This window comes from Lepidochelys kempii, chromosome 1, assembly GCF_965140265.1.
Source record: "Lepidochelys kempii isolate rLepKem1 chromosome 1, rLepKem1.hap2, whole genome shotgun sequence".
Taxonomy (NCBI): domain Eukaryota; kingdom Metazoa; phylum Chordata; order Testudines; family Cheloniidae; genus Lepidochelys; species Lepidochelys kempii.
Window position 1 is genome coordinate 258,896,050 of NC_133256.1, and position 12,745 is coordinate 258,908,794.

General features: G+C 41.7%; 1 protein-coding gene across 2 annotated transcripts in view; it reads left to right on the forward strand.

Annotated features, from left to right (window-relative positions):
* ADSL (adenylosuccinate lyase) overlaps positions 1-12,745 on the forward strand; it is a 46,499-nt gene that overhangs the window by 18,535 nt on the left and 15,219 nt on the right. For both annotated transcript variants that reach the window (XM_073327026.1, XM_073327032.1), the window contains 2 exons: positions 1,098-1,142; positions 1,798-1,877. In XM_073327026.1, coding sequence (XP_073183127.1) covers positions 1,098-1,142; positions 1,798-1,877 — 125 coding nt within the window. The remainder of the gene's footprint in view (positions 1-1,097; positions 1,143-1,797; positions 1,878-12,745) is intronic.

The window sequence follows — 12,745 nt, forward strand, 5'->3', positions numbered from 1 at the left end:
TTTCAACTGTTATATGGAAAATCTGGATTGTTTCAGTAGTAGAAGAGCTATTCAGGGTCAATAGAATGGGTAAGAATTTTATATAAAAATCCCCCACACAGTGTCCTGCTCTTCAGCATTTGCTTCTGTCAAGGGTTTGGGGGTGGCCTGTACAAAATTAATACAAAATAGTAAAGAAGGACTTGTGGCACCTTAGAGACTAACAAATTTATATCAGCATAAGCTTTCGCAAGCCACAGCTCACTTTATGGGATGCATTCAGCAATGAAGTGAGCTGTAGCTCACGAAAGCTTATGCTCAAATAAATTCCTTAGTCTCTAAGGTGCCACAAGTACTCCTTTTCTTTTTGTGGATACAGACTAACACGGCTGCTACTCTGAAACCATACAAAATAGTGTTATTCCCCAGCATGTTGCTGTCTTCCCCGACCCCTCCCAAACTCAGCACAACCACTGTTGTTCCTTTTGTTCAATGAGACTTGGTAGTGCAGTTTTGCTCTTCTCCTGTGGCAGTCCTGCATTTTGCCTGGATTTTGGCAGCTGCTTTTCCCATGCCATTTGGACTCAGTTATATTTGATTGCGCCAGAGAAGGGAAAAGGAAATCTCTACTGGACTAGCCAGCCTTTTTGAAGTGAAGTCTTGAAACAGCCCTGTAGATCTGTGGCAAGTAGTGCCTGTATTTCCATATGGGGCTGTTAGGATTTAGTCTCATTCCCTTGGGGCACTAGGAATTCTACAAAAGCATGATTTCCACCCAAGAGGGTTGAAACAGGATTCATGTTGCTCTGCAGGCCCCCTTCTGGCTGATATAGAAGCAATGACATTGATGGACCCTGACAAATATCCAGTCCTCCTTGGCTTAAAGAAGGTCCCTCTTTTACAGCGTTTTGATTCAGGAAAGTGTGAGTTTTAAGATGAGAAATGGAGAGGCTCTTTCTTGGAGATTCCTTGGGAGGGAAGAGCAGTTTAATTATCCATGGTAGCTGTGTGTTCAGAGAGGCCAGAACCTACCTCTCCCTCCCACAAATGAGAAAGGGGAGTGAGCAGGTTGCTCTCAAGCAGAGCTGAACTGAACTTTCTTTACTCGTTCCTTCCAGGACCTGATTGTTCTCCGCGATGGGTTCAACCTGCTGCTGCCCAAGGTGAGAGAGAAGTGGTGTGTGCAGCATCCTGCGGGTGGACACAGCTGATGGCCTCTGGGTGAATGATGTTTATCCTAGTTGGTCTCTGGGTGGGTGCTGGTGAGGTGGAGTTCCTCTGGGACTTGGACACCCAGGAAAAAGTGGCTGACTACTGTGGCGTGGGTGGGCAGTCCTTAGCTCCATGTGATCTCTTGCCTCTCCCCAGCCTCCCCCAAGGCCTCTTGATTCCTGAGGGGTTGTATGGAAGTGGGAGGGTCTGTTGAGCCGGAAGTGGCTTCATTTTACTTGTCCCAGTCCTGAAAAGAGAGAACTAAATGGTTAACCACTCACCCAGCAGGTGCTGGTGGAGGTGGTAAACAAACTGGACTGGCTATTGTTACAATCTGGTGTAACCATTCCTGTGTGTCTAAGTTTTACAGAGAGCAAAACTTGTGCATACAACCTCAAGTGACATAAACATGAAGCTTCATAGTGGCTGTAGAAATTGATCTGTTAAGTTGTTCTATGCTTCTTAATCCGTTCCCCACCACTATCATGCTTAAGCATGTGTCAGCGCTGTGGCAAGACAGTTCAAGGTTCACTTGTAACTTCTCTCTACATTGCAATTCCTTTTCTGACTCTCTGACTGTTTTTTCCCATCCCCCACTCTCATCAGCTCGCCACGGTGATTAGCCGGCTGGCTGATTTTGCTGAGCAGTATGCTGCCTTACCTACCCTGGGTTTCACTCACTACCAGTAAGTAGCCCAAGAACTTTTCCTTTAATTTCATAGTCTACTCATTAGATGGAGGGTGCTGCTGCTGCCAGTTCTCACATTTCTTCCCCTCCCCCCCCCACCCCCTGCCCCGGATCAGTTGAGCGCTCTACCCTGTGTCTCAAGATCCAGCAGCACTGAGTTTGAAAAAGCGATAGAATACTTGTCTCCTTTTACACTAGGCAACTGAACCGCAGCTGTCTGCAGTGGCTCCCTTTGAACCTGTGCTAAAAACAATGTAACTGCTAATGTAAATGGTAACAAAACCACTGTTACAGAAAGCATGGTTGGGACTTGTGCTTGGATGCCAAGTTCCTGTGACACTTCCTGTCTATACTGTCACTTAATCTGTTTTCAGTTCAAAACAGCAGTTCAGAAAAACCTATTGCTAGCAGCTGTTTGATTCCTTAACATAGAGAGGACTTCATATGAATGAGGCTTGCTTCTGCAAACTGAACGTGGTTCAATCATGTTATAACTACAAGACCTGTCAATTCTCATGTTTCAAGGCAGGGTGGATAAAAATCCATGCTTTTTTAAAAAAATAAATAAATAAATTTTGCTTAAATTATTTTTCTTTTTAATATAAAATATTTAATATAAATGTGTTTAAGCTTAAATTTATTATAGTCTCTTAAAACATTTAAATAAATACGCTGAATCCATGACCCACTTTGAGTTAAAGACTGCTTCTCTATATAAAGAAAGAATCTGGAGGGGAAGGAATTTAACTTTTGAGGTTAATAAATATGGCACAGTAGGTCATGTACTGTATTAAGGGCTTGATCCTGTGGGGGATCCAGGAGCTGTGCTACTGAGTGAAGAGACTTGACAAAGTTATCACAGGCATTGGGTCCAGCCTCTGACTCCAGGAGACACCATCATGTATCTCATCAGGCTTATCCATTGAACCCATCTGGGTGGTTTCAAGCTCCTACTTTATAGCTTCTCCACACCTGAGCTTTGGCTCAGTTCTCAAATTATGAATATTTATACTCCAACCACCAGCTCATGGAAAAACACTGATCTGCCTAATAACTACCAGCCCTTGCTTCTGGATGGTTCTGGGCACTTCAGGTAAATGGCCTTGCTCTGTCGACTTGTATATGCACATGGACAGATACAAACAGAAATCCGTTAACTTCTCAACTGCCTCCCTCTCTGTCTCTAAACAAATAAAATACTGCAGTGCAACAGGCACATAGGTTATGTTACCAGAAGTCTTGGATTGTTAGTTCTTTTGTTTTTCTGGGGTAGGAGTAGGGTAAGTGAGATATGTAACGAGAGAAGGAGCAGAGTATGCAACCAGAAAGGCGCAACACTTGTCAAAGTAGGACTCTGGGAAGAAGGGGCAACATTCTTCAGTGTAGCTTCTAGTGTTGATTTTAACACCTAGGAACTGGAGGGGGAAAAACGGCCATGGCTGCAAGTTCTAAAAAAGAACCTGTTTGGGAATATATTTCAAGAAATTCCTGTACCTCTGGGTAAAAAAGTAACTCATGGCAACTGTGAATGGAGCAAGAGAGATGCAAGGCCTGGTTGCCAGAATAAAACAACATTATGAAAATTGCTCCTCAGAAGACAGTGACTTTGAAGATGATGTGCTTGAACAATCTGGATCAGCTGGTTAGTAAACTTATTTTTGCACCATTTTTTGGGCTGCCTTCCATGTCTCACTATGCTAATAATGATAACTTAGATTATTGTCATAAATTTGTGTTTTTGGTAGATTACTTATGAATTTCAAAATGTTTATTCAAAATATGATTGGTATGTTAGTTTGTTGTGGGAGTGTTTGTCAATTAAATTTTTACTATTACTACTGGACTTTAGAAATGATTTTTATTGTTCCGTATAATCAAATATCCTAGGTGAAGATTTCCTCTTTAAAAGTAAAGTTTTATTCGTCATTTATGAATTTTAACATTTAAAATATGGTTTTTTCCCAAGTTGTTTGGTATGTTGCTAGAGATAAGGGTTTAAATAGATTAAGATTTGTATAATTGACTAATTGTTTGCCCTGTAAAACTGAGTTTAGAATAAATACCATTTAAACGGTGGTACAGACAGCTGCAGTAGGAGAAAAATCTTTCATTTACAATCTTTTTAAAGCAGTGCCGTTAGTAATAACGAGTGAGTGAGGGTGACTTTTTTACCTTTTTGTTTCAGGGTCTCTGCTTAGACATAAGGAGTTGTGAATGTCCATCATCTGCAATGTCCATAATTTCAGTGTCATCTGCTGTTACCACCAACAGTGCTGCAACTAAACGTACTTCAGACAAAAAGAAAGGGAGTACTTGTGGCACCTTAGAGACTAACCAATTTATTTGAGCATAAGCTTTCGTGAGCTCCAGCTCACTTCGTCGGATGTTGAGCTTATGCTCAAATAAATTGGTTAGTCTCTGAGGTGCCACAAGTACTCCTTTTCTTTTTGCAAATACAGACTTACACGGCTGTTACTCTGAATACTTCAGACAGTAAATTAACTGCATCAGAACATGCTTTCTTCATCATAATCCAGTTAAGAAAGGCATGAATTTGCCATCAGGACCAGCAAATTCCAGGAAGACTCCGTAAATGAAAAGATTGCACAGTTTTCCCTTTCATGTTGTTCAGAACAAATATTTCATTGACATGGTTCAATCATTACAAATATGGTACACTCCATCTAGCAGAGCAGACATTGCTGAAAGGTGATTGTGAGAAGGACATTGAACAGTGTGCAAAAAACACTGATGGGGAAATCAGTTAATCTGATGCATGGAACAGTGTACACAGTGCTCCAGTAATATGTGCTTATATGACAACAGAGATAGGGTTGTCTCTTACAGAAACAATTGATACAGCAGGAAATGCCCATGCAGCAAATACTTAAAAGAAGTAGCAGTAAAAGGTATAACAAACTGTGAACAAAAATTCAAGTGTCAAGTATGTAGCGTTGTCACAGGCAATGAGGCAAATGTAGCAAAGATGAGAAGAAATCTAGAAGATAGTGATGGGCACGTGCTCATTTGATGCATCTCATGACGGCACGTGCTCATTTGATGCATCTTTTAGCTAAAGAGTTGCATACAACTTCAAGAATAAAGGAAAAAGTAGTTAAAGTTGCAAAATGCTTCCATAACAACCACTTTGCTCCAGCTTCACTGAAGAGAATAGAAGCATTTAAACTAATTCTCCCTCAAGATGTATGATGGAAGTCAGTGATTGACTGTTTTGAGCTGTTTATTTAGAACTAGCCTATTCTGAAGATAATTTTGTGAAGAAAATTGAGACAAAATAGATGGAACTCTCACAGCCAAAGTATTCAACATCGGACTAAAAGGAAATGTAGAAGATTTGATAAATATACTGAAACCTATTTTCATAGCCTTGGACAAACTACAGAAAGATTGCTGCTGAATTGCTAATGCTGTTAAAATTTGGAAAGAACTTTGAGATATTGAAGAGAGAAATACCCAGCACCAAAATTAAATTTTAGGCAGTAAATCGGATGGATCAAGCATTTACTCCACCTCATTTTCTTGCCAGTATTCTCAACCGAAAGTACCAGGTAGATGCCAGGCTGCTGAAGAAGATGCTGCTATGACATGAGCATTGAATAATCACCCATCAATCTTGCCAACCGTAAGAAATTTCAGGCCTGGAAGTGAACCATTTAAGCAGTACACGTTTTATGATGCTTTAAAGAAAGTTACACCATTGAACTGCTGGAAGTCACTAGCTAAGCACCTGGAACCAGAGTCTGTTGAAGCGCTAAATCAGCTTTTGACATTAGTAGCCTCTTTTGCAGGCACAGAGAATATGTTCTTCCTTTGGACTAATTCATTCAAAGTTCAAATTGATTGGGAGTTGAAAAAGCAGAAAAAATTGTCTCTCTTCCAGTCTAGGAATAAAAATGAGGAGGGAGGGCATAAAATTTACTAGTTTTAAAAGTTTGAAGGAAAGCCTAAGTAACTTAGCAGACTGTTATCTCATTTTCAAGAGACTTAGACTGTGTCTGCACTACAAAGATAAGTCAACCTATGTTAGGTCGACTTAAAACCCCCACATTAATTACTGCAGTGGCTGATGGCCACACTATCCTCCTTGGATCTGTGGTGCGCTCCTTCACCAGGAGCGCTTCCACCGACCTAAGAGGAGCAGTGTAGAGATCTGAGAACCTGGTCTAGAGATCTGAAAGCCTGATCTCAGCTCCACTGGGAGCCTGGCTGCCCCACAGGCAACCGGCAGGCTGCCGCCTCCCCGTTTCTCACCGGGAGTGGGAGGGAAGCCACCGGGGACTTCTCACCCTGTTCCCCGCTAGGAGCAGGAGGGAAGCCGCCTCAGGCTCCGCCGTGATATTGACAAGAATGACAGCTAACAGCCACTCTAAGGAATGCAGACACTGCATTGCCTTAACTACACTGACATAAGCCCTGCACCTCTAGTTGAGGTGGTTTTATTATGTCAGCATAGCAGGGGAGTTACATTGGCAGGAGGAGCATTTCAGTGTGTACACCTCTGCGGTTTTGTCAACAAAAGCTGACTTCTCTCAACAAAACTTATGTACTATAGACAAGGCCTAAGGCGAGTAGTAATTTAAGCTCCAATCACTTTCACTTAGGTATATTTGAAAACTTTCCCAGGCTGACTTGAAATACTCAGCTTAATTCACTGGCCACAATTAATCCCTCTATTCCTTTAGTACATCATTTGGTTGTAAATGTGAAACGTGTTTTGATAAGAGAAGTTGATATATCTAAAACATTTAAGGTTTTCTTTAATTAAATTTTATATGCTGTTTGTTTAATTAAACCAGTTACCATCCTAATGCAGCTTGACACAAATCATGAGCAAAAAGTTAAGCATCTAGTACAGAGGTGGGCAGACTACGGCCCATGAGACCTCCTGCCCAGCCCCTGAGCTCCTGGCCCGGGAGGCTAGTCCCCAGCCCCTTCCCTGCTGTTCCCTCTCCCCCGCAGCCTTAGCGCACCACGACACCGGTGCAATGCTCTGGGCAGTGCAGTTGCAGAGCCGCGGCCTGACCCGGTGCTCTGGGTGGCACGGATGTAGCGCCACCAGCCACCGGTGCTCCAGACAGCGCGGTAAGGGGGTGGGGGGGGTTGCAGTCAGGGTCGGGGGTGTGGATAGGAGACAGGGCGGTCAGAGGGCAGGAGTCCCGGGGGGGGGGGCAATCAGGAATGAGAGGGGAGGGTTGGTGGGAGGTCCAGAAGTGGTTAGGGAGTAGTGGATGGGGCAGGAGTCCCGGGGGAACCGACTGGGGGTGAGAAGCAGGGGGGTCAGATAGGAGGCAGGGGCTGGGCCACACCTGGCTGTTCGGGGAGACACCGCCTCCCCTAACTGGCCCTCCATACAATTTTGGAAACCCGATATGGCCCTCCAGCCAAAAAGTTTGCCCATGCCTGATCTAGTAAATAAGCAAAATATCACTTACTATTTTCTAACATACTAAAAATTTATAATAAGAATCTGAAAATATTTGTTTTGCTTAAATAAACATATATAGTTATAGAGTCCCCTCCTAGGTAGCAAAAAGATGTACTGAACATGGTGTAAAGGCTCTATTTAGTTGTAAATCATGTTTTAAAGGCTATATCAACCAATGAGAATGCACCTTTCTTTAGAAAATAACTGAAGTACAAATGGAAAAGTTGATTAAAGTTGATCATTTAAATTGAAGCTTTCTACTTGGTGACTTAAATTGCTGATTTAAATCAATGCACCCTGTTCTAGGGCATAAGCAGATTACTATCCGGAAATATTTCTCCCATGTTATAAGATTGACACAAATCATGAGCAAAAAGTTAAGCATCTAGTACAGAGGTGGGCAAACTACGGCCCGCGGGACCCAGCCCCAGATACAACATTCTGTATCATGGAAAGCTTATGCCTTTTCTGTGGTACATCTGGCATTGGCTACTGTCAGGGGATTGGATTGTTCTAGAATGGCAGTTTCTCTCTGTTGCTCTAGAGAATATGGTTCATTCAAGAAGAATCAAGATCTGGACAAGAATGTTGCTGAAAATGTGGGTTAATCTGCTGCTGCCAGGGACGGCAGTTGTTTACTCTCAGGACTTTACACTACGGACCTTGATTTAAATCTTATTTTTCCACTAGTGGATGTGGTGTGGGACAGCAGAGATGGGGAAGGTTAGGACTCTTCGTACCCAGATCTAATGTCCTTATTGCATAGGATATCACTCCTGAAGAAGAGTGAAGAAAGCATCAATCCAAGTGTGACCCTAAGAGCCCCTTTATACTAACTGGCAAAGGGCACCTTCAACACACTGTGGTCAGAATATTTAGCTAGTGTCTTTAAGGTATCATATAAAAATTGGTGACACAGTGGTCATGAATATAATTGTGCAATGTACATACAGTTTATGTATAGAGCTATGTGTGTATGCTGGAAATAAGTTCTTGAAATATGTTTTGGAAGCAGTGAATAAACAAATCTGCCTTTGACAAAGGAATGTGGATCTGCCTGGCTTGATTACAGGCAGATGACAATGCAAGTACATTTACATACAAGGTAACAAAGCAATCAAGTTAACAAGTGGTGGTGGACACAGCCTGGTGAGCACATTGAGGAACACGTGAAAGTCTGAACCCCCAGGAAGGTTTCTTGGCTCTTCAGGCAGTGACCGTAGACTTTGGGAAATACAAGGAGAGCAAAAAGACATTCTATTTATCCATCACATAGGGAACAAAGGGGATAGCAGTCTCTGATTCTGTTAACTTTGGATCCTTCTGCCGAAAGGGCTGGAGATGATGCTAGCTTGATGTAAGTGAGAAAGCTGTTTAGACAAAGATTATAGCTTGCTAAAATTGAGTCTTGGACACTGAAAAGCATGTTTTGTTTGTAACCATTTCCTTGTTTTTTCTACTTAGTATCACTTAAATCTCTGTTCTTATTAATAGCTTATAGTAAAACTAATAAGTTTATCTCAGTGCTTTCATATTAAGGTAAAGAGTCTCTTTGAGTATTGGTGTATGTATGTCATCGCTGTCCTTGAACATCAGAACTAGGAAAGGGCCAGTGTGACATCATCCCCCTCTCCTGCCAACCCCCCAGTCTCTTGTATTTGCTCAGCTTAAGCTGTGTATGTATTATTGATATCAAGCATAGTCCTGGGAATAGTTACTGAACCATTGCCACAGATCCAGCAGGGGGAGCACTCAATTTTTTTTTTTAAATCTTCTGGAAATTGTCACAGGAAATGGAGAATTCACTGGCTAGGTGGACTTAAGTATACACCACCATCAGTACAACAATATTTAAAAGTAGATCAAATTTCTGTCCAAGTAACTCCTTGTGAATGGAAGACAGAATCATGGAACTGAGAAGATTTTGGGGAGGGCTGGGGAGGAAACCTATTAAGTTACATCTTGTCTGCCTTCTTGCTCAGCTAATGCAAGATTTCTCCATCCAGTTTATTCTCCATAACACTGCCCTGGCTAGTTTTAAATGTCACAAGCAATGGTGTTTCAGTAATTTCCAAAGAGTGATCTAATACGCCTTGCAGTTAGGCAATGTCTCCTGATAATCATCCTGAATTTCCTCTTGGGTCAGTTGAATTCAATTAATCCAATTCATACCATCTTGTGCATACAGTGAACCATTCTTCTTCCTTGCTGTCTGCCCCCTTCAAATTCCTGTTGGCTGTGATCATATTCTTAGTTGTCACTTAGGCAAGATGTACATTTTTAGTTTATTTTTCTAACAACTCTTTTTATTACATTTTTAAAATATCCACACACAGAAAAACATACAAACTATAAAGAACTTCTCATAATATATTAACCATTTGCTACCTAACCTTAACTATTACCTGAAATATTTAATTATATATAATCTGAACAGTTAAATTATAAATCATTTGTATTAAACAATTTACGAAAACAATTTTGATTATAAAAATCCAACTAGTTATAGTAAAATTATTAAAATAAGGTAAAGAATAGAAACAATATTCCGAAGAAGGGGATAGAGATGGTGAGGAGGGGGAACTCAGAGTGGGGCCCATGCTATTAATAGGATCATTCAGATACTAACAGGAAAGCATTCCATATCTGAGAATTTTTTCAGTATACAATTCTTCCCGTAGTTGCCAAGCTTATTATGTCTGTGCTCTAGTCTTCAGTTGTTGGCTGCTTTTTGATTTCCATTTTTGTAGTACGTTTAGCTTGTAACACAATTTTATTTAATAGGAAAAAAATAACTCTGCAGTTAAGTTCTGCCCAAAATATACAGGGATAGGAGCATTACCAGAGCACATGGGTTAAGTTAGCATCTGCTGAATTACAGTGCCAACATTTGTCTGATTTAGTGGCACCTGTTTTGAACAGTGAGAGGTGTCCAGTATTGCCTCCATTTTCTGCTGGATTAATCTTAAGTGGAGGTTCAAAAAGCAGTTCGGAGCACTGACTAAAATGTGTTTCCATTAGCAGAGAATAATTGGTCTAGTTCCTCCTTCTATTTCTTTTTTAGGGAATCCATGTTTAATTCAAATTTGCTGGCCAAGTATGTATATATAGTGTTGCCGTAGGTCTTGGCAATCTGGATAATATTTGGAGAAATAAAAGCAGTTCAGGTGGGTCAGGGTAGCTCAGGCATTGGGGCGAAACAGGTGGGAGACGGCATGTTTGAGTTGGCTATACTGCCGCCACTTCTTAGTCTCTAGACCAAACCTTCCTTTTATTATTCTAAAATGGAGGAAAGTATTATTTTCAATAAATTGATGGTCAAAATCCCTTTTCAAATCCATCTGGCCAAAGTTTCAAGTTACTTCAGATAGAGGCCTTGGTATATAGAAGGTGGCAGGGGGGAGTCTTTAAATTTCAAAGTGGTATGCCAAGTATTTCTGGCTGCCACAACAGTTGGTAATTGCTCTTTAGGGAATCTGTGGTAATCTGAGTGCAGCGCATTGGAATGGGTAAAGAATCAACCAATTCTGCCTCCACCTGGAGTCTGGGGCTGTACAGCACAAAGAACACAGCACTGTGCTGCTTGGCTAAAAATTGCCTTACCATAAACGGTGAAGTTAGGAGATCTAAACCAACCTGTATTGACAGAGGGCTTCTATCTTTGGAAGGATGTTCTGTTACAAGCACCCACAAGAAAGACCTGAACATGTTGTCGATTTCAGTAAAATAAAAGGAATATGTGGGAAGGGGGGAATTCAGAATAAAAAGTGTCCTGGGAAGTATCATTCCTCCACCCCCACCCCTGAAGGGAGAGGGGTAGTGCCTTCCATCTGTTTAAAATGTTTCCTGACTGCATGATTAATGGGGCTAGGTTAACCTTGACTATGTTTTTAATTTCCTTAGGGAACAAAATGAAGATCTCGTTAGATCTAGCTGGAAGTAGCTCTCCTATAGGGACATCTAAATGTCCCTATAGGAGAGCTACTTCCAGCTAGATCTAACGAGATCTTCATTCCTTCTGACTTACCCTAGTTAATCCTGTAGCCAGCGAATTTTCTGAAGCTATCTATCGTTTGTAATATTTGGAATAGACTGACCTGGGTTTTTAATAAATAGGATGTTGTCTGCATATAGAAGGATTTTTGTCACCAGAGTTCCTGATTTGATTCCTCGAATACCTTGTTTCAGAGTAGCAGCCGTGTTAGTCTGTATCCGCAAAAAGAAAAGGAGTACTTGTGGCACCTTAGAGACTAACCAATTTATTTGAGCGTAAGCTTTTGTGAGCTACAGCTCACTTCATCGGATGCGTGCAGTGGAAAATAGTGGGGAGATTTATATACATAGAGAACATGAAACAATGGGTGTTACCATGCACACTGTAACAAAAATGATCAGGTAATGTGAGCTATTACTAGCAGGAGAGCCGGGGGGGGGGGGCTGAGGGGGGGAACCTTTTGTAGTGATAATCAAGTGGGCCATTTCCAGCAGTTGATAAGAACGTGTGAGGAACAGTGGGGGGAGGGGGAGCGAGAGGGAGAATAAACATGGGGAAATAGTTTTACTTTCTGTAATGACCCATCCACTCCCAGTCTTTATTCAAGCCTCAGTTAGTTGTATCCAGTTTGCAAATGAATTCCAATTCAGCAGTCTGTCGTTGGAGTTTTTTTGTTCAAGAATTGCCACTTTTTAGGTCTGTAATCGCGTGACCAAAGAGATTGAAGTGTTCTCCAACTGGTTTTTGAATGTTATAATTCTTGACGTCTGATTTGTGTCCATTTATTCTTTTACGTAGAGACTGTCCGCTTTGGCCAATGTACATGGCAGAGGGGCATTGCTGGCACATGATGCCATATATCACATTGGTAGATGTGCTGGTGAACGAGCCTCTGATAGTGTGGCTGATGTGATTAGACCCTATGATGGTGTCTCCTGAATGGATATGTGGACACAGTTGGCAACAGGCTTTGTTGTAAGGATAGGTTCCTGGGTTAGTGGTTCTGTTGTGTGGTGTGTGGTTTTTGGTGAGTATTTGCTTCAGGTTGCGGGGGCTGTCTGGAAGGAAGGACTGGTCTGTCTCCCAAGATCTGTGAGAGTGATGGGTCGTCCTTCAGTTTAGGTTGCAGATCCTTGATGCGTTGGAGAGGTTTTAGTTGGGGGCTTAAGGTTATGGGTAGTGGCGTTCTGTTATTTTCTTTGTTGGGCCTGTCCTGTAGTAGGTAACTTCTGGGTACTCTTCTGGCTCTGTCAATCTGTTTCTTCACTTCAGCAGGTGGGTATTGTAGTTCTAAGAATGCTTGATCTTGAGATCTTGTAGGTGTTTGTCTCTGTCTGAGGGGTTGGAGCAAATGCAGTTGTATTGCAGAGCTTGGCTGTAGATAATGGATCGTGTGGTGTGGTCTGGATGAAAGCTGGAGGCACAT